The following is a 21,252-nucleotide window of genomic DNA, read 5'->3' on the forward strand; positions in this document are numbered from 1 at the left end:
GCACAGGATAAACAAGCGAAATTGACCAAAGAAATTCAACCACATATTCAAACACTAAACAATTGCAAGTGATACAATGGGTACTCCTGTTTAGATCAAATCAGTGACAGCTAAATTATTTTCTGTCAATATTCAATGATTGCAATATTATACCTTATACCTTGAACAAAATCAACTGCAGCACAATCATTTGAAACAAAGTTGTACACCGTTAAGTAGGAAAGGAAAAAAAGTACAAACAAGAATACTGGAGGGTCTCCACATTTTTATTTATAGAAAAGAATTTGACCATCTAGTAGAGGCGCTGGGGTTTGCCCATGGTGCTCTTGATGTACAGGGCACGCACGTTCTGCCAGTTCTTCTTCAACAGAGACACCAGGAAGTTGACAGCCAGGTGAACGTTGTAGACCAACTCATCCTCTGCCATCTTCACATGGCCCACAGCAACAGCCAGACAAAGCACCTGCAACACAGCAAGCAATGGTTAGCGTCATCGCTCAGACAAACTGCACCAAAATGCACCTTCTAAATTATGACCTAGTTTCCTGAAAAACTTATAACAAATATTTATTTAAAAAAACTGTTAATATACAAACAACCACCACAAAAGGGGTTCCCAGATTGAAAGGTATAGTTGCGTATAGGGGTCCCTGCCTGGTCTAAATGGGTTCATTACAAAAGGCATATTATGTACTAGATTAAGAAATCAAAATCTTTTTGACCTCCATTGATAAACCTACCTTCTTCATCTGGAATTTGATGGTGGACTTGACCTCATCCACCTTGGTGTTTAGGTTCTCGTTGTGGGTGAGCAGGGAGGGGAACTTGCCAGCCTTGTTCAGACCAGGACCCAAGATACGAGGGATCTGCTTGATCAGAGACTCCGAAGCAAGGAAGGCGTCATACTTCTTGGCTAGAAGACACAAATCAAATAAAAGATTCACTTTATTTTCATTTAAGTCTGTTGGCAAAGTCAAAGTCTGAGGCATGTTGCACTACATGCCTCAATTTCTTGAATTTTAAATAATTGCTGTGGCCCATATCAATTCTAGCTACTTGACCCAGGAAATATTTCCCAATGCATTTTCCCCCCCGACGTTTCAAAACTTATTTATTTTAAGACCTTAAGCGTAAAGCCAACTCTTGTTGTGACAAATCATAACAAACACAATATTTTGGACCAAACAAATAATTACAAAGAGCTTTTGAGAAAAATCGGTTTGAGGGGAAAGGAAGTTGCCGCCTGTTGTTCCTGCCAGTCGACTACAAAACAATACTACAACATGACGTAACAATATCATCTGCTCCCGACAGGATCATATACCGAAATGAAATGGTGCCCAGGCTAATAAGCATGCGATAACTGAAATTCCATTTCTTGTAGGTAAAAACTCAAAGTTAAGAACATACCGAGCTTCTTGACCATCTTCTTGTTCTTGTTGAGCTTCTTGAGGGCCTCAATGTCCATGTGGGGCAGTTCAGCAACTTTGGCCTCGTCACAGTGCTGCTGGTCTCCCAGGACGCACACAGAGAACTTGGGCCTGGGGAGGGACTTCAGCCTGCAGAGAAAACAAATTATTACCAACAGGCTCTGCATACATCATCAGGTATAGCTTTTAAAATATAAAAGCCTTACCCACTTATGGATGCTGTTCCAGATGGCCTCAGCGGTAACTTATTGACAAATGGTCGGCTTGGACGACATGAACTTGACAGCCCAGTCGCCCTTAGCCTCCCCTCATGTTTTAAGACCCAGGGTAGGGGTCCGTCTGCTTTGCCTTCCCAAAGGCTCAGTCAGACTACCCAGAGAACTTCTCAATGCATGTTCCTGGCCTGTCTAGGGTAGGTTTTAGTCCTACATTTTAATCAATTACCCATGATATATTGTAGTATTAGACAGGGCTGGAAACACACAGGGAGAAGGTTGGGTTAAACAGTAAAGGTCCAAACCTGACGGTGCCAGAGAAACGCTTGTCCTTCTGTGGATCATAGTTCTTCAAGCTGATCTGCAGCTCCACAGTCTCCACAAACCTAAAAGAAAAAATACCCAGAATTAGGAGAACCACCACAACATAATTACACCCCCCCCCCCTCATTAACATTTGACACGTGTCATAAAACATACAACTTACTTCCTATGCTTTGTCCTTGCTCCCTGCTGGACCTCCCTCACACATTCGTACAACGTGTCTCTTGAGACCTTACTGAAAGGGGTACCCAAAACAAACAAAAGTTAGCGGGGCATATAATATAAAAACATTTCATATTAATTTTGCCTGCGACGCCCTGCGTCCATCACGAGCGTCATGTGAACCAGTCATGTATCAGGGCTAGTGCCTCTACGTGCACGCCGTTCTAAGACGGGGCATCGGAGTGACTGATGTCAACAAAATGTACCAATAATCAACTTAAGGATAAGGTTATTGGATATGTATTACTTTAATGTCCGAATACAGTCTTAAAATGTATTTTTATAGTGTGGATGACAACGGATAGCATTTCCAATATGCCAATGGTTGCGCTGCTCCCACCGGCGTCGAGTCGGTTGCATTTATACGTTCAAGTCGAAGAATTAACACCGTACAGTGAAATTACAAAAGGAAAACGGAACCAGAGACTTTAACGAATATAGTAATAGATATGTGCATAGCGTTAAGCGCACATTTCTACATTAAAATACATTAATCAACCAAATTCCATCTAACCTCATTTTGGCTGGACGCTCCTTCCGTCTCCACGCTGAAAAGGAAGTACAACAGGAAATTGCGCAAAAATAAAGGCTGCAAATTGCTGACTGGCGTCTCTAAAAGTCAGCCATATTGGTAAGGACATTTATATTTCCTCATGCGGTATGGGTATTATGAAGCGAAATTTATTTTTTAGTATAATAGAAAATATGTTACAACTTAATTAAATAAATATATGTTCATATTATGCACACACAAATCTATATTTGTATTTTTTGAGACACACATCCGGGTAATTGACCACGTCGATTCCCTGCGTAACATGACGTCACTGTAGCTAAAACACATAGGACACAGTCTACTCTATACAATGTTAGGGTACCTCCTTTTTATTATACTTAGGCTACTCTCTATATAGGATACTTACTGTATAATATATTTACTTGTAGTATGTTATGTTATTGATCTTCTTCGGCTTCTTCTGACTTACTGACCCAGTGCCATACTTTAATAGGGTAAGGTGACGTCATGACCTGACGTCAGGTTGTCGACCGTTTCCGTGACAACACCATGGACAACACCCACATTAACAAGTTTTGGATGTATCTGGGTATATTGTTGATAATATTGACTCTGACTTAGGTAATAATAGTAATAAGAAAAAGTATACATAATTAATTTGATCATTATTCTAGCTAAATTTCATATACATAAATTGAAATTTAGTCATTCCATACCTTCATTCATTGTATTTGATTGAGACCAAGCAGTACATTAAAACAATTTTTAACTATTTAAAAATGCTGCAATAACTGTTGCTTTGTGTTCGCTCTTTAATGTTTTCTATTAGTAATCCCCCCTGGCTCTGATGTTGTATTAATAACTTTGTTGTTTGTGTTAAAAAAAAGGAAAAACAACAACTATAGAACTCCATTAGCCCTCCAAGCAGAACCCAAATGCTACTGAAGTTTCTGACATTTGTTCGACCCAGTGCATTGGGTCCTGTAGCACTACTACCATGCCACCTGGGACGCACCCATTTTAAAACATAAACAACATGTTTAACGGCTCTCCGCGCTCTTTGACGATATTTTTCAGTGTGAGGCTTTCTGAATATGTAAAGTATAAGTACCCATACATGCCGCTGCGAATATCTCCTGTGGCGCGGAAGCCGTTAAGTATTTTTAATATATGTTTGCCCGATTTGGAAGCTTGGATTCTTCTCTTCCTTCCTTGTTTATTGACACCTCATTGTACCGCCTATCTAGCTAGTGGCGCTATAGCTATGACACAGCAGATCAGAGGCAGGGACGTAGCCGGCACAAGCCAACCGCACACCGGGAGGCGGTACAATAAACGGTAAACAAACAAGAAGAAATAAAGCGACCAAATCGGTCAAACAAAGATTAAAAATACTTAACGGCTTCCGCGCCACAGGAGATATTCGCAGCGGGATGTATAGCTACTTAAAGTTACCGAATTCAGAATAACTCAAGGAAAATAATGCCGTCACTTGGCGCAGATCCTATTTTAGAGAGAATTTCTACATCCGTGTACTGGAATTTCCATACGAAAACACATCACCGCACAGGGACCCTACGGGTCAGCCCGGTTCGGTTCGGATTGGGCTGACCCAGGGGGTTCCGAGAGGGGCTAGAACTCCATATACATACGTATAGTACATATGTATTAAATAAAGGTTGTTGCATAGCAGAGCCATAGAGTAAAGGCCTATTCATAGTCTGGATTTTCTGTGGTGAGGTGACCACCGCTCCAGTGGTGAGGTGACCACCGGAGCTTAACGTTGAGCGGTGATGAGTAAAAACAGAGAGAAGGGCTGGGGAGAGCGGTGGTTTGCTCTTCACCGCGGCTCCGTGACATCATGTTGTAGTTGCGGTGGTCACCTCACCACCGATAAATCAGACTATGAATACCGCTTTAGACAGTGTTACAACTCCGTTCACTTCATGGGGCCAGTCTCTTCTACACATACTTCTATTGAAAAGGGACAACCAGAAGTTTAGGGAATGCATTGGACACGAGGGACGAATAGTTTTCATAATCCTCATGGGGGCCCGTTCTTTATTACTTGTGCAAGCAGAGCGTGCAAGTAATAGTTTCGCCCGGTCCGTATGCACCGTCCCAGCCAACCCGCCACTTTTGATGCGTATGCAAATAAAACAGCAAATTGTGCCTGATTTGCTGGGACCAGATTACATACATGACCATATTTCTTACGTCATCATTGAGAGCTAGTCATACATATACTATATATATGTAATTTGTCAAATAAAATAGCAAATTGTGCCTGATTTGCTGGGACCAGAGTACATGGTGTGTATATGTATAACTAGCTCTCAATGATGACGTAAGAAATATGTGGATTAAAGGACCCAATGCCAGAGTGTAATTGGTCTTCAATTGTGACGTAATGACGATATGTTTTAGTGTTGGGAGGATTAAAGGTAATGTTCCTGTGTATACATGTATGTAACCTGGTCCCAGCAAATCAGGCACAATTTGCTGTTTTATTTTCATACGCATCAAAAGTGGCGGGTTGGCTGGGACGGTTTTTGGCGCAAAGTATACCGCTAATCAACTTACAAATTACATATATATAGTATATGTATGACTAGCTCTCAATGATGACGTAAGAAATATGGTCATGTATGTAATCTGGTCCCAGCAAATCAGGCACAATTTGCTGTTTTATTTGCATACGCATCAAAAATGGCGGGTTGGCTGGGACGGTTTTTGGCGCAAAGTAACCACAGTATACCGCTAATCAACTTACAAATTACATATATATAGTATATGACTAGCTCTCAATGATGACGTAAGAAATATGGTCATGATCTGGTCCCAGCAAATCAGGCACAATTTGCTGTTTTATTTGCATAAGCATCAAAAGTGGCGGGTTGGCTGGGACGGTTTTTGGCGCAAAGTAACCACAGTATACCGCTAATCAACTTACAAATTACATATATATAGTATATGTATGACTAGCTCTCAATGATGACGTAAGAAATATGGTCATGTATGTAATCTGGTCCCAGCATATATATAGTATATGTATAACTAGCTCTCAATGATGACGTAAGAAATATGTGGATTAAAGGACCCAATGCCAGTGTAATTGGTTTTCGATGGTGACGTAATGACGATATGTTTTAGTGTTGGGAGGATTAGAGGTAATGCTCCTGTGTATACATGTATGTAATCTGGCACCACTGCCGTATCAGGCACAATTTGCTGGGACGGTACATACAACGGCGTCAACTCCGCGGGTGCGCAGGAGCCGAAGCACCCGCTGGCAAAATAATAAGCCAATATCAATATGCAGTATATGCACCCACTGAAATTAAGACTGAATTTCCCTTCCCCCTGGTCATGTTGTCATGCACGTAGTCACATACCTTTACGGGGGGTGGGGGGGCGCTTGGGCCAAGATAGGTGTTGGGCCGCCCTTATTAGCATTCAAATGCTAATAAGGTGGCTTTTGTTCTGCTGCCAGGTAGAGAGTATAAATGTTGCATATAGTACAGTGCCCGCTGCCGCCACACCGACTCTGCACGTAGCTGCCGAGGCTGACAGCACTATCAGCACCAACGCAACAGCTCTTTTAAGAGCTAATAGCAGCCAGCAGCCCGGGGGCGCAAGCCGCGGCGCAAATATGCCCGAAAATATCAACCCATCTGGGCTAAAGAGACTAAAGACATATTTGCGAGCCACAATGGGACAAGCAAGACTCAATCACCTTGTTCTGATAAACTGTCACAGCGATATGGTGATGGCATTGGACATGGATGTTATAGCCAACGAGTTCATCAGCCGTGCAGCTGTAAGGAGAAACACTTTCCTCGTACGTTAAATGGTACGACAATAAGCGACCGCCACAATTTAATGCTTTACTGTTTATCATTGATCATGCTGAAATGTTGAAACAATTTTCTTCAAAGCAGCTTGAAGGGCCTTTTTCAGGAAGGTCTCATTTGACATCAAACAGCATTGCAGGGAGTGCTTGTGTGCACCAGTCACCTGAACAAAAATATGATTAAAACACAATAAAGCATTCGCATAATTTAACTAACAACATTTCTCTGCTCTTAAGGTCCTTGCAGACTGGACGCGTTTTTCGGAAAACCGGCGGAAAAACGCTGCTAAAAATCTGAAAAACGCAACAGTGTGCAGGGACCTTTACTCTTGACATTAACAACAACAACAACAAACTTACATGGCTGCAATACTTGGTCAGGACAGTGAGCATCATTTTGGAATACTTCATAGATTTTGTGAATTGAGGAGCCTGGCTGACTAGCTGATCAATGAAATCTGTGAATTGCTCTTCATTCAACTCAAGCTGGGGAAAAAATTATAAAATAAGTCATGTGTATTATCCTTGTGATTAAAGGGGAATTTCTTCCTATTAACCTAACATTTACAGCACAAAGTGTTACTCACCTTGGAGTCTAGTAAACAGTGGATGACAGAGATTCCTGCCTCATTCCATACTCCGGTACATATCATTCTAGGTGGTTGGTGGGGGACAAATAAACATATAAACATTTTTTTAATTAAATACTACTTCCACAATGTGTTCCATTTTTCCCTTCAGGCCTTTATAATGGAAGTCATTTCATGTCTGTTCTAGACATAATAGGCATTCTTACGGAAGCACAAGTAGTCTGAACTGGGGTTCAAGGCAGGTCTCTATCAGTCTGATCAGCAATTCAGCTTGTGAATTCCCTGAATGAGGGAGAAGAAAAATCAGTTTAAAATATAACATTAGATAGTGGTTGTCATATCAACAGAGTCAGGGGAACACTGGTTGCCACCATTTTTTCATGTGTAAAATAAGCAATCTCCTTGCTTTGGGCTATTTTTTAAATTAAAATAAAAGCCAACAAACTAAAGCCAAGTTTATGAATGAGGGCATACAACTATAACTACCCGCACCTATGTTTGACTGTTCTAGAACAGGTCCAATTAGGGCATGGATGGTTGGTCTGGGATAGCGACTACAAAGTGATGTGACCGCAGTGACAAGACATCTGGAGGCTGGCTCTGAGAGGGAAAGGACCTGCAGATACACAAACAGTGTGTCTTGTTAGTATCAAACACACTGATGAACATTGCATTCTCTCTAGGTATCCTGAGAAGTACCTTTCCCAATAGGAGCTTCTTGATGAGTGTGACAGCCGTGCTGTGGCTCAGGTCAGAGCAGGCCAAAATAGAGCTGCATAGCTGAGGTAAGTTCTGTTCTGGTGTGTCTGACAAATGAAGCATGCTGCATAACACCTCCACCTGCCAAGGAGAGAAAAGGTGAGGCATCAGTTAAAACAATCTTAAGTAGTAAAAAAAAAAGTCAATAATTGTATTTTTACAATATCCAAAGATTCCAAACTACAGTATAAAAGATTGATCAAATAGGTACTCCAGTAGGAGTTACCTGATATTTAATATTTTTTTAAATTGGTGGCTACGATAATAAATACGTAATTGAATTACGTACTTGGGTGGGGTCACACTCATTCAGCACCCTGAAGGTGTCTGTGGAGCTCTGGTCCCACTGAAAATGGAGCACAATGGAGTAAATCACAATTAAATATAATGGTCAATTTGTTATTAAATAAGTCTTCTTACCTCTTCTTGGCATTCCAATAATTCTTTGATTTGAGGGATACAAGCCTGAAACAAGAAAATAACACAGCAGTTTGTTTGATGTTGATGTAGTGGCATATGTTACTCATGTGGATGTAAACATAATAAAGAACTGTGTGTGTGTGTGTGTGTGTGTGTGTGTGTGTGTGTGTGTGTGTGTGTGTGTGTGTGTGTGTGTGTTTTACCTTTATATGTTCAGGCAGGGAATCACAAACACTGTCAGCTGCAGCTCCAGCTGGCAGCTCTGGTTCAGCAGAGGGTATTGAGGACACATCAGCTATGTTTACCAATGTGTCCTCTCTAGGAAGATTAACTCCAGTGAACCCATCACCTCTATAGACATCCTCTGCAGGACCTTGGTCCATCTTTATTCGTTTAGTCTGCTGTCCAATTTCTTCGGGATCTGAGTCAAGAGTCACACAGCTGCTCTTCCTTTTCCTCTGTTGAGTTCCCTCACCTGGGATTTCTGGTCCACTCTGAGATGAAAGTTCTACTTTTTCACCACTAAAGCATGTAATCCATCCTCCCACCTGTCCAGGACCAACTAAATGTGCAAACAACACTTTCAGCCTCTGGCTGCACAGCGGAGTGTGCAGGGGCTCACCCCTAGTATCCCCTAGGTCTCTTTGTAGCTGTCTAACCAGGGCATTGATCCAGGGGCTTGGACCAGGCTCCTGGCTGAGGCAGTCAAGCAGGTGAATCACACTGGTCTGTGGAAGTGCTGGATGGACCAAATGGATGAAAGATAAAAGGTTCTGTTGGAATGCTCGTGGCAACAGGCATACCAGTGGCCTACTGGAGAGAAGAGAAAGGGGTTTAAATTCAATTGTATGTTATGTTACTGTATGCCAGTGTAGATCATCAGTTCTCAAACATTTTAATGTCAAGGGCCCTCTAGCCCTCCAAGCAGAACCCAAATGCTACTGAAGTTTCTGACATTTGTTCGACCCAGTGCATTGGGTCCTGTTCCGCGTCGTCCATGCCACCTGATTAAAACATTTACTGGCTCATGTTTACATGTTAAAACGCCTCCCCGTGCTCTTTGACGATATTCTTCAGTATGAGGCTTTCTGAATATGTAAAGTATAAGTACACATACATACCTTTGCGAATATCTCCTGTGGCGCGGAAGCCGTTAAGTATTTTTAATATATGTTTGCCCGATTTGGAAGCTTGGATTCTTCTTGTTTATTGACACCTCATTGTACCGCCTATCTGGCTAGCTAGTGGCGCTATAGCTATGACACAGCAGATCAGAGGCAGGGACGTAGCCTCACAAGCCAACCGCACACCGGGAGGCGGTACAATAAACGGTAAACAAACAAGAAGAAATAAAGCGACCAAATCGGTCAAACAAAGATTAAAAATACTTAACGGCTTCCGCGCCACAGGAGATATTCGCACCGGGATGTATAGCTACTTAAAGTTACCGAATTCAGAATAACTCAAGGAAAATAATGGCGTCACATGCCGCGGGTCCTATTTTAGAGAGAATCTCCATATCCGCATATAGGAATTTCCATACGAAAGTACAGTAGCGAGCAGGGACCCAACGTAAAACTCAACAAAATATCAAAAAAGTTTTACGTAGGGTCCCGAAAGGGGCTAAGGGCCCTCCTGATTGAGGTGGACCACCATTTCACAATATTATACCAGGGACAATATTCTGCCAGGGACCCCCATAACAGAATTTTGAATGTTGGAATCCAATTACTGTATACTGTATAACTGGGAAGTATTAGTGGAGAGTGAAACCTATGATCTGAATATTCATGTTTATACATCACATTATTTGAATTGGGCTACAATTTACAATTCTACTCTGTGAAATTAAACTATTTCTTATTACTGCTTAAGTTAAGTGCTATATCATAGGTTAAATTAGATGTAAATTCATGATATCCTTCAAAACAAAATATCTTTAGTACTCGGCTCAGCTGGTTATTAGTAACTCAATAGGCTTCATGCACAGCAGCATAAAGACATTGGACCTCTTCCTTACTTTACAGGTATTACCAATTATACTAATGAAGGCTCTGTTCCATTTAGTGTAGCCCATAGACTGTAGAAAATTCTGCCCAATTGGTTCTCAAACTTTTCAATTGAACTCAGTGTACAAATGGAGCCAAATGGGTCCATTTGTACACTTTATGGACCTGTGCTTTTTGATGCCCCTCAGGGAACCCCATAGGGTACATGGATCCCACGTTGGGACACACTGGTGTAGCAGAGCGTTTCCAGTGAGAAAAAGTGCACAATATCAGCACCCCGACAGGCACAGTAGGCCTATGACTGAATGGAAGTGGAACAGACTAACAGAGCCTTCCACTCTGTACCTTTGGTAACATCTGTAAAGGAATAAGTCTAATGTGGTTACTGTGCATAATATTCGATTTGCATCGTCCGATTCGTCTCTACTCACGCTACGAGTGGCTGGGCAACATCCTCTGCATAAATCTCTTCTCGGCAAAGAGCTTCGAGAAACTTGTGTACAGACACTGGGTTAGAACGTTGCAACCTATGGAAGACACACAGGGCGTTGCGAACTCCGGACATAACAGACTTTAGCAGTAACTTTGTTTGTCCGTCAAATGGGCTCAGATCTATATGTTTGTCCATTGTCTAGGAAAATAATGTAACAAATTTAAATAACAGCAGCAGCTTCTGTGAGTGCTGTACAGGAAAGCAATCAACCGCCGTCTGTTTACATTATTCTTCTTCGTGAATTCTTCTTTCGGCTTTTATGGCGGTTGGCAAGTGGTGCATTACCGCCACCTACTATAGAATATGGAACTTTCCACCTACACATTTCCTGCCCATAACGCCATCTGGTGGTATGCAGATGCACGCCACAAAATGATTTTTTGCCAAGAGGGTGTGACTGGTGGTGATAAGAGTAATCAGGACAACACATGAGTAAAGCAAAAATGTGAAACGTTTATTTACTTTCGAGTATGCATACATTAAAAGTTTTTAAAACAAATCTGACATGCCCACACAGGGAAAGGTGCATCATTAGTTAGGAGAGCATGCTATGAAACAAACATTAGTGACAGAACAGCGTTACCATTATTTAAAATTAACATTTTTCATACACAGTACACTTTTAAAAGAAATGCTGCAAATTTTGCATAGATCTGAGAGGTAGACTGAAAAAACAGTAGGCAGAGATATTGGGCCCAAACACGAACCATCTTCAACAATTGCAAAAAGAAAATCTGGCTGCCAAACCAGAGAACTTTAATCAGCCGAATAAATATTAAACAAGAATACTATCCTAGTTATCAAGCCAATGGCAATCAGCTTGTTACAAGGCAGGATTCAATAGGACTACTCTATATACACAGCAGTCACAAAGAGCAGCCAATAAGTGTAAGGGAACAATAAAGTGAATAGCAACCACTGCACTGTCAGAAACCCACTGTCTGGGACCAAGAGAAAAGCCTGGTTCAGACATTCGTAGCAGGTCAAAAGTCAGACTCATCACTGAAATAGAGGTCATCCAAGTCGTCATCAGAGTCTTCCAAGAGGGTCATAGTGAGGAAAACATCCAGCATTCCAGCCAAAAATTCAGCATTCCGGGGCTGCATAGAGAAAAGAAAGTTATAGAAGTTGCTGTTGCCCTGACATGCATTTTCTACTGCATACATGTATAACAGTACCATGCGGGTACGTGGTGGACGTGGCATCTTGGTAGATTTATCATGCCAATAAAGGCACTCCGCTCCGAAGGGACAGCATCCGTGTTGTAGGAAGTAACTGCATCTTTTCTTACTGTGGGGGGGATGGGTAAATGGATGCCATATTTTTCCTGGTGTGATATAGATGCCATTGTAGAGACATATCAGTCAAGAATCAAATTGCATAAACCTAGACAGAGTGAAGGACTCACCTGAATTTCTCTTTGAAAGTAGCAATAAGGCTTTCCTTTGCCTGACCTTCAACCCAGAAATTGTTTGGGACATAAAACGGCGACTTCACACGGCATTGTGGGCATGACCTGAATGAAAAGTGCAAGCCTTCACAGCATGTAGTGGAGCTATGTGATAATATATGACATTATTATGGCTAAAATGATGGAGCTGTGTGATAATATATTACTCAAATATAAATAAGACAAACATACTTGACCACTTCCTCCCGGAGGTCTTTAGTCTTCCTCCAGGTAACGATGCATTTTAAACAGAAGGCATGATTGCAGTTAGGAAGGATGCCAAAACGTCGCTCCTGTAAACAGGTCTTCTCATAGACACTGTCCATGCAGATTCCACAGGTCACATCTTTACTCTGGGTGAAAGCCTCAGTTTCCTCTTGGTTAGCTGAGGCAGCACCTCCAGATGAAGGCTCCTTAACACATAATGACAATTAAATATAGCTTACTTAGTGAGGAAAGCACCTTGTTCTGCAAAACAAACAAAACAGTACAAATGCATAAAAACCTGATGAGTTGTCTCTCTCTGAGCCATTTCAGGACTCAGCTGAGGTTTCTGGGAATTAGTTTGATTCCATTTGGCAGCTGGAGAAAAACAAAAGTACAGCATCCTTAAGTTGGGCAAATTAATTCCATTGCGAGGACAACTGAAAATCATAACTAATTGCATGCTGTGTCTTTAGGTGCTGGAAGGTCCACCAGCCTACATACAATTATGCATTGCAGTAGGCCATTCGTTAGCAGAGTTTCCAGTGCCTGGAGAGTGAGCTCTCAAGACAACAACATGCCTTTTATTCTGATTGAACTTGTTAAATTGCTCTGTATACAAGTGACTGCCAAATGTCTGTACAATGCATGGGAAGTTTGCCAAATGTATACATCCTTATCACAACACAGCAAGAAAGTAAAAAAAAAGCCAATGAAGTAGCCCTTTAAGCAGCAATAATTAATACCACCAATACCTGTTGCCACTTCAGCCTCAGCAGTATTTGTCATCATGTGCCTGGATGAATAATCTGTTGTCATGTCCCTGGAGTTGTACTGTACATGTGATACATTTGCTAACACAGACCCTGACCGTCTGAGTTCTTCACTTGCAATTTCCTGGACCGGATGGCTGCGATAGATGAGCGCAGGCTCAGACCCTCTGCGATCAGGCAGTACATTGCCAGCATAAAACGAAGGAACATCAGCTGCTGAACCTCTCCTACCCTCTACACCAGTAGGCTGAAGAACATGAAGATATCTGCAGACACAAAACGGGTACAGATAATTAAAAAGGTAGCCTACAGTACTAAAGATATTCAGTACACAAAGAGCAGACCACTCACCTGCACCGATCACCATACCAGCATCCTCCTTTCTGGAAGTACCTGCATATTTGGGCTGATGGCAATGCTGGCCATTGGTGTACATATGCACATCTGGAACCAAAGCTACAAGAGCCATTTAGGAATGACCTTAAAAAAAGAGAAGAGAAGCATTATAATTATTTGGCAACGTCTACTGGCACCACCTGAGCCACAGCGGTCCAATAAGCTCTGGTCCATAGAAGGAGTTAACTCCTAAAACTCTGCGCAGATAAACTTCTAATCTAAGCTATTGGATCACAACAATTAAGTCGGTGATCTCTCAAGTGTCAGAAATTTAGAATATGACATGACAGTCATGTATCGGGGATAGCTATATGGACCAAAGCTAATTAAATCTCAATACAACGCAACATAAGAAAATGTTATGGTTATAGTTTGCTATTGCTCCAGTCTCCATCATAGACTGCAAAAGGTCTCCATAGCATACACATTCTGCAACGTTGGTAGCAAAGCCAAACCACAATATTATTCAAGGGAAAAACTTTACTCTAAAGTTGTTAAGAAGAGTTGCTAGAAAAGGGGAGTGTGTAAAACGTCGAGATGTAAAAATGTCATAGTCGGTTAACGTTATTCCTACCTGCAGGTTAAATTAGGACCAGTAGCATGATTAGAGTGATATGGATATGGAAAACGGTCTGCCATCTTTATCAAACTATAGCCTAAAAACCTCTAAACTTTCCAGACGGAGATTCGTTGCAGCTGCTCAATCAAGAGAAGAAGACAACGACGCAGTTAAAAGTGGCAACGTCACATTTCATTAGTAGACAATCACACCACGTGGTCGTGCACACCGACGAGTCAGTGACAACACAACCAATCTCGAAAGACCTACACAAATAATTTAACTCCTCCACCTTTGGAGTTTGTTCATTTAGAAAGTAGAATAGCATGCATTTATATGAGTTTATATTATTTATATTATATTTAATTCATTACATACACGTTCATAATGTATTGTAGGCCTACATTAACCATGTTGTGTTGTGGATGTTGTGTTTCTGAGACGCTTTAATACCTACAAACTGCAAAACTTTGGATATATGTCCTTTCCATTCTCTTCAGTCTCAACTCTCAACAAACGCTCGTGGCCTATTAACTTAGCAAGCCTTCCTTTCCTTTTACCAATTAAATTGGCCAACCAATAGAAATGTAGTACAGTCGTCACTCGTCATCCATTAATTTGGGAATATGTTCGAGAAGAAAGATGCCTACACCAGCATAGCTAATATATCGTAAATTAAAATGTGACTATACTATAGTTATTGTATCCATTTAGCCTAAAGTAATTTAACATATTTGATTCATAGTTATGCTCTTGTTTATTATAGTTTTGTCAGTTCATTCGTTTGAGACAAGCTTTTTGTTTGGCACACTGCACATACACCAATCATATTTAATGTGTAGGATACTAAAAGCAATGTTTAAGGCAACATTCTGAAATGATATCAGCCAGGGGGAAAATATTATCAAAGAGATGGAACACGTACAGAGGTAGATATAAGGTAGATACACTTTCCCATTGGCTTTCCAGAATGGCACCTACACACTGATAGAATAATAGAAGTAGGGTGTCATTATTATTAATACAATAAAGAGAATCAGATCATATGAAATGAAAGCAACATGTTTTTCAAATTCTTGAATTTGGAAATCCTTTAGGGCCAGATATTGTAAGGCAGCCTTGTGTCAACCCAAGCAAGAGATTTAACAGTGAAAAAAAGGGGAAAAAAGAATCAGATTTCAGAATCTATTTAGCAGAATGGATTATTTTTCCCACAACGGCCTGCCTACTTGTGGTCCAAGTAATCATAAAGGTTGGTTGCAAAAATGTAGGAATTTTGGTACAAACATTCAAAACTGATTGTTATAGATCTATACACTATACTACATAAAATGTTGGTTATTGGTGTTCTTAAAAACACCACACATTCATCATTACAGAGAATATATACGTGTGAATATAATTATAATTTAATTAAAAACAATACCTCATCTAATTATGTTATACTGTGCAGCACAGTAATTTATAATGATTACCTATCATGTCTTTGAAATAAACAGAAATCTGTTACTTGGGTGAGGACACTACCTTATTTAAGTGAAATGGTATGTAGACACATTGATTTATACTTATATGAACCCAGTCCACTTTACATTGTGTTAATAAAACAAAGCCACAGTCAGCTGCAGTAGTAACAATATGTGAAGATGTAAACAAGTCAATTATGCATAAGTAGTTGAACCAAAAAGCCTGCGATTAAGTGAAAACAAAATGACCACAGACCTTGGCATTATAATAAATTCTAGTACAGTACAACCTGACAACTTAATGGTCTCTATTTTGACCTATACCATACCGTATAGTATGTGGATATAGGACATCTGGGCACCTCAATGTAAAATTGGCTATTTTGTCCAAAATGTTTAAAAGAAAAAAACGATATTTGAAAAATGGTCTTACGTATTATTAGTAAGTATACATGCGCACATGCACAATGCATCAGTATCAAACAGCAATTGTAGAAATATTAGACCTTAATTGTTGATTTTCTTAAGCATGTAATGACCATGTGTGTATGTGTGTGTATATATATATATATATTTATTTTTTTACATTGGACAAAATAGCCAATAGAATAGGAAAATGAAAATTCTCCCTTTACAGCAAAACTGAGGCAATATCAGTGGGGTTAAGTCTCTTCATCTGCATCCCTCAGCTAATTTTAAGTAGAAACTTGACTGCAGAGTGTCTCTTAAAAATTAAAACAATACATCAGTCAGTCAGCTAAGTGACCGTTCTGAGAAACTAGAACTTGAACTAGAACACATGATTCCAGACCCTGAGCTGGAACAACATTTTGACATAAAACCGTCTTTGTTGTGTTAGCACTATGTAACTACAGTATTAAAACTGTCTGCCTTTGCAGCTAACAATAAAATATGCTTGTGTTCAAAGCAATGCCAATACAGGATTTTGTGTATGAAAAACTTCTACCATTTCATCCTGAAATGGTATTTAACAGTCTGTGCACTAATACATGTCTTTATAGATCTCCTGTAGTAGAGGGTGCAGTGAGGTCTCAGACTCAGTCTTTTTGATTTTCTGGACCAGTAGGGCATTTTCGGTGACAAGCTGCCGCAGGTCCGCCATCTTCTGCAACAATTTGGGGAAGAGGTAGAGAGATTCAGGGTGGTTTACTTGGAGATGCTGGTCCAGGGACTGGAGAATGCTGTCCTGACTCTGCTCCACAAGCTTCACGTTCTGTAGCCCTGGACGGTCTGGAAGGACATAGGATAGGAGACAACAGGAGAACCCAGTTAGCCATGTTATAGCGGCATTCTGAAAAGGTACCTGGAGGATACGTATATAACAATAGTGGTCAAGTTCATTTTTAAACATACAGTATATACACACACACATTAGATCTATAAACAGCCATTGATATTTTTAGATCGTCTTAGATATATAAACAGCCATTGATATTCTTAGTTTGGGCTCACCTCCACAGAGAATGATGGCAGCAACAAACATAGCCAGGTCGCTGTCATCCAGCTCTAAGGAGTTGAATTTGACAGCAAACTCAAACTTGGGCTCCATGATGTCACTAAAGGGCTTCCGAAGACTCCGCAGGAACTCCCTTGTCACAAAGCCTTTGCCGTTGGCCACCAACAGTCCATCTTTGTTCATGAGAGAGGGGAGCATGGCGAAAATAGCCTCGTGTACCCCGTACTTGAGCAAAGTCACCTACAGAATGCAGTGAGACATTGACTGAGCAATACAGACATGCCAACGTAAAGACATACAACATACAATTTTATTCTATGACAAATTTTCTGACAGCATACCTGGTCATTAAGGAAGAGGTCCTCAAACCCTGGAATGCTCTTGGCGAACTCTGTGAGTTCTCTGACTGTCTCCACTGTAGTGCACTGACAGCGGTAGAACACATGGACCCCAATCTCCTTGGTCAGGGGTGCACCTGGAACCAACTGGCTCCACACCAATCCACTTTCAGCCTGCCAGAGAGTATCCATGTCATGGATCACAAAGGGCTGAAAGGAAGAATAAGAATAATCTCCTTTTCAGTGGCCACTTCAAAGAATAAAAATATAGATTCATTCTTCTCATCTTAAAATTAAGAAGTAATTTGTGGGCTCTCTGTCATACACAAGGAATCAAGACAAACTGCTTCTATTACACCATTTGAACGCTTGATTTTATCAGGAACATCAGGTGCATTTATATCACGCCTGCATTACCTTCACCCATTCACACACAGATGCCGGAAGAAACCATGCAAGGCACCAACCTACTCATCAGGAGCTTTTAGGGTTCAGTCTCTTTGACAGTAACAGAGGGGGAGGCCAGGATTGAACCGAGAACCTTCCGATTCCCAAGTGGCCACTCTTCGACTGCCACTGACTTACATTTACAGCAACAGTAGAAAACGCTTAAATGTCTTGACACCACCAATATTACAAGCAACCAATATGATGCGCAAGGCTTGCAGCCAATACTTACAATACTTTCTTTCCCTGTAATCTGTATTCTATTTAACTGCTGCGCTGTCCCTGGCGAGTCATGGCGACTGATCTTATCTTACTAAATGAACATGAATGATAGAAAAGTGGTAAGAGAGGGAAAATGTACAGGATTTCTTCTTTGTCATACATAAATGATTCTATATACAGACAGTAAAACAATCAAGTTAGCCAGCTCAGATCAGTTGTTCTGAGGCTGTGACGTACCGAATCGTAGCTTGCTTTGCCTGTCAGGATGCTACGGGCCTTCTTCTTGGTCATGCTGAGATTCTTCAGGTAGGCAGTGTTGACCTGCTTAGCCAGGCCTTTAAGATCTAAGCTCCCAGGGTTGCAGATGTTCATTTCCTCTGCCAGAAGGCCTGCCACCAATTTCTTCCTCTCTGCTTCAGGCATACGTCCATATCTGATCGCTGGGAAAACATTTATATTAATCTTCACATTTGCATTATTACCGTGCCACCTCAATAGTTGAGCCATAGCTTTTCCACCCTCACCATCATGGGACATTCCCAAAGAAAGGCACTTCTGGAAGCGACAATATTGGCACTTGTTGCGATTCTTTTTGTGAATCTTGCAGATGCGCTCACAGCGCTCATACTCCAGCTTCATTCGAATTGTCCGTCGGAAAAACCCCTGTGTTACAAACAAGACAGCATAGAAGGTAAAAAAAGGCTGCACACTCGTAACCACGATGCAAAATATATTTAAAAAGAAGAAACCAACGTTTTGACCTAGAAGGGTCTTATATCGTATTTTTTAGTTCTAGTTTTCTATTTATAGTGACTCATAGGAATAGACTATGCGACAACCAGGTATAGTCTGGTGACCACTGGAGAGACGGGTGACAGCCGGAATGTAGACGGCACCCGGTGAGCAGTATGGGTTAGCGCCCTAGCCTGTGTCCTCCGTGAGGAGGAAGCCCAACAACCCTCTGTGAGGCCTTTAGGAGGGCCATGCAAGCAGCAAGCGGAGACGCAGCACCATTTCCCTGCAGAACCATTGCCCACCACTCCTGAATGAACAGTCTGGTGCTGGGACTCTGGTGCAACGCACAGGTCCTGGGCGTAGGTTCTGGAGTAGTTCCAATGGATTGTGTGGCCCTGGTAATGCCCTAGTGGGACTGATTGAGGGTAGCTACTGGGACGTAAGTCGGGACTTGATCACCACGGCTGGGTCGCCTGAGTGAGGGGTATGATGTTGGAAGACCTGAATCCCCATTGACCTCAGCTCAGGATACAACACTGAGGATACGTCCCAGGTGCATCCATGCAATGTATTTTTTAGTTATTCAGGGAAAGAAGACAGCAGCCTCAGCACAGCTCAGGAAATGCCATTATCATTCTTTTTTATCTGCAAGACATCTAATGAACTGTAAGCCACTAACACCCATACCTTGCAGCCTTCACAGGCATGTACGCCATAGTGGAAGCCAGAGGCCTTGTCCCCACAGATCTTGCACTCCATATTGATCCCAGCGCCTGTGCTGTCCTCTTGCCCAAGACGTAGCTGCTCCGACAGTGAAGGAGATGATGTTTGAGAAAGGTCTTCATAAAGATATAAATGATATTGGGGACAGAGTAGAATATTAACATGTCACCATGAATAGGGCTATACAATTATATATAACAGCTTATATTTCTATATTATCCTCATGTAAGTTACCATAATTTGTAAATAATTCATTTATTTAAAGAAGCACTATGTACTTTTTTATGATTCATGAAATATCAGAAATATCACTAGTTGTGCTGATTAGTGATTACGATTAGACAGAGTTTTGTCAGAGCATCAGCATTATTGGCTTAGAAATGGAACAAAAAAGGGCAGGTCTACGCTCCGGTATTTTGAAATCAGTTATTATGGTGGTACTTGGAGAGACAGATATTTTCTGAGGTGGTTCTTCAGTATAAAAATGGTTGGGAACCAATGTTCTGAACTCTACAGCATGTGTGCACCCCTTGTGGTGCACGGGCACCTTCTAGGGGCCGGCAACGACATGAAAAGGCTAATGGTGGTGCTATGGTTTTATTTAAATATTAAGATATTATGGCAAGTATAGCCTATATGCTGCATGTATATGCCATATTCAGGTTCATATATGTGGTTAAATATGAAATGTGTGGGGGGTGCGTCAGCTAGGTCAGGAGGTAACAGGGGGTGCATGGCCAAAAAGGTTTGGGAACCGCTGGTCTACAGAGTAAAGACCCCCCAGCCCATTTAATGGTATTTCTATCTCTGGGACCCCAATTTATATTGTAAAATCAATGTTAATTTATCTCTGAGAGTGTACAAAATACAAATGGAACAAAATGGACCCGGGCCGTTAGAGTCCATTTGGTTCCATTTGTACACTCTCTGAGTTACAGATCCATAAGAGTCCATTTGGTAAGGGTTCCTAATTATCATTTAGCTGGGACCCACTGGAACTCCCTCATGGACCCCTGGGGGTCCCTTGACCCCACTTTGCGAACCACTGATATAGATCATGTCAAAGGTCATGTCTCACCTAGACACAGGACATGACACAAATTTTGACCTGATGGTCAACATTCAATTTATCCCCTGAGCAAGCAGAAAGGTTCCATTATCTCAGGGGTAAAAAAAAATCAGCACTTCCACAGGAAACAGGGTTCAAATCCGTTGTAAAAGAGGAAAGATCTACACGTAGTGCAGCTTTAACTGATAAAAAATGCTCAAATAAGGTTCTGTGTAAGCTCTGCGTGACATTAGAGTTGTGTTATCTTACCTGTGTAGTTGGTGGAAGCTCTAGTTCTGGTTGGGCTGTAATCATCGTTCACATCCTGTTCTAGCATCTCTTTCTCTGCTGTCCGATAGTCTTTAAAAACAACTCTTGAAGTAGCAGATCCCCCTCTGTTTTCCGACTCTTCCTTCTCTCCATCCTGCTCAACATCTTGCCTGGCTTTCAGCTCGGTCGGAACCTGCACTACTGTCCTCCTGCCTCTATTTGAGGCTCCAGACTCAGCCTCTGGTGCCATCCTCCTCACGTCAGCCATTACCTGGGGGATGTTTGGCTCACAGTGGCCATTCACCCTCTCCC

The 21,252-nt window shown here is 41.4% G+C and overlaps 4 protein-coding genes across 4 annotated transcripts in view; all 4 read right to left on the minus strand.

The window, feature by feature from the left end:
* Positions 1-252: 252 nt before the first annotated feature.
* Positions 253-2,755, minus strand: rpl10a (ribosomal protein L10a). Its single transcript, XM_083769127.1, has 6 exons — positions 2,706-2,755; positions 2,133-2,204; positions 1,951-2,031; positions 1,411-1,559; positions 741-913; positions 253-463 (listed from the first exon to the last, which is right to left on the minus strand). Exons 1-6 carry the CDS (start codon positions 2,708-2,710, stop codon positions 293-295), a joined length of 651 nt encoding a protein of 216 aa, XP_083625253.1. The 5' UTR covers positions 2,711-2,755; the 3' UTR covers positions 253-292.
* A 3,850-nt stretch (positions 2,756-6,605) lies between these two features.
* Positions 6,606-11,014, minus strand: fance (FA complementation group E; the record flags this gene model as incomplete). Its single annotated transcript, XM_083769712.1, has 10 exons — positions 10,771-11,014; positions 8,534-9,143; positions 8,331-8,375; positions 8,200-8,256; positions 7,851-7,991; positions 7,644-7,767; positions 7,358-7,433; positions 7,149-7,215; positions 6,922-7,047; positions 6,606-6,725 (listed from the first exon to the last, which is right to left on the minus strand). Exons 1-10 carry the CDS (start codon positions 10,965-10,967, stop codon positions 6,606-6,608), a joined length of 1,563 nt encoding a protein of 520 aa, XP_083625838.1. The 5' UTR covers positions 10,968-11,014.
* Positions 11,015-11,815: 801 nt separating this feature from the next.
* Positions 11,816-15,645, minus strand: mkrn4 (makorin, ring finger protein, 4; the record flags this gene model as incomplete). The annotated part of the gene is made up of 7 exons (XM_083769713.1): positions 11,816-11,932; positions 12,011-12,122; positions 12,241-12,348; positions 12,475-12,695; positions 13,444-13,525; positions 13,611-13,739; positions 15,641-15,645. 7 exons carry the CDS (start codon positions 15,643-15,645, stop codon positions 11,816-11,818), a joined length of 774 nt encoding a protein of 257 aa, XP_083625839.1.
* ppardb (peroxisome proliferator-activated receptor delta b) overlaps positions 14,966-21,252 on the minus strand; it is a 7,599-nt gene continuing 1,312 nt past the window's right edge. Inside the window, exons 2-8 of the mRNA XM_083769314.1 lie at positions 20,941-21,252; positions 19,587-19,738; positions 18,689-18,827; positions 18,402-18,604; positions 17,499-17,705; positions 17,154-17,397; positions 14,966-16,931 (exon numbers count right to left, since the gene is read on the minus strand). The exon at positions 20,941-21,252 is cut by the window's right edge and continues 103 nt beyond it. Of these exons, the coding sequence (XP_083625440.1) occupies positions 16,684-16,931; positions 17,154-17,397; positions 17,499-17,705; positions 18,402-18,604; positions 18,689-18,827; positions 19,587-19,738; positions 20,941-21,252 (1,505 nt within the window). The 3' untranslated portion in view covers positions 14,966-16,683. The remainder of the gene's footprint in view (positions 16,932-17,153; positions 17,398-17,498; positions 17,706-18,401; positions 18,605-18,688; positions 18,828-19,586; positions 19,739-20,940) is intronic.

Source organism: Protomyctophum parallelum, assembly GCF_964188405.1.
Source record: "Protomyctophum parallelum genome assembly, chromosome: 7".
Lineage (NCBI taxonomy): Eukaryota > Metazoa > Chordata > Actinopteri > Myctophiformes > Myctophidae > Protomyctophum > Protomyctophum parallelum.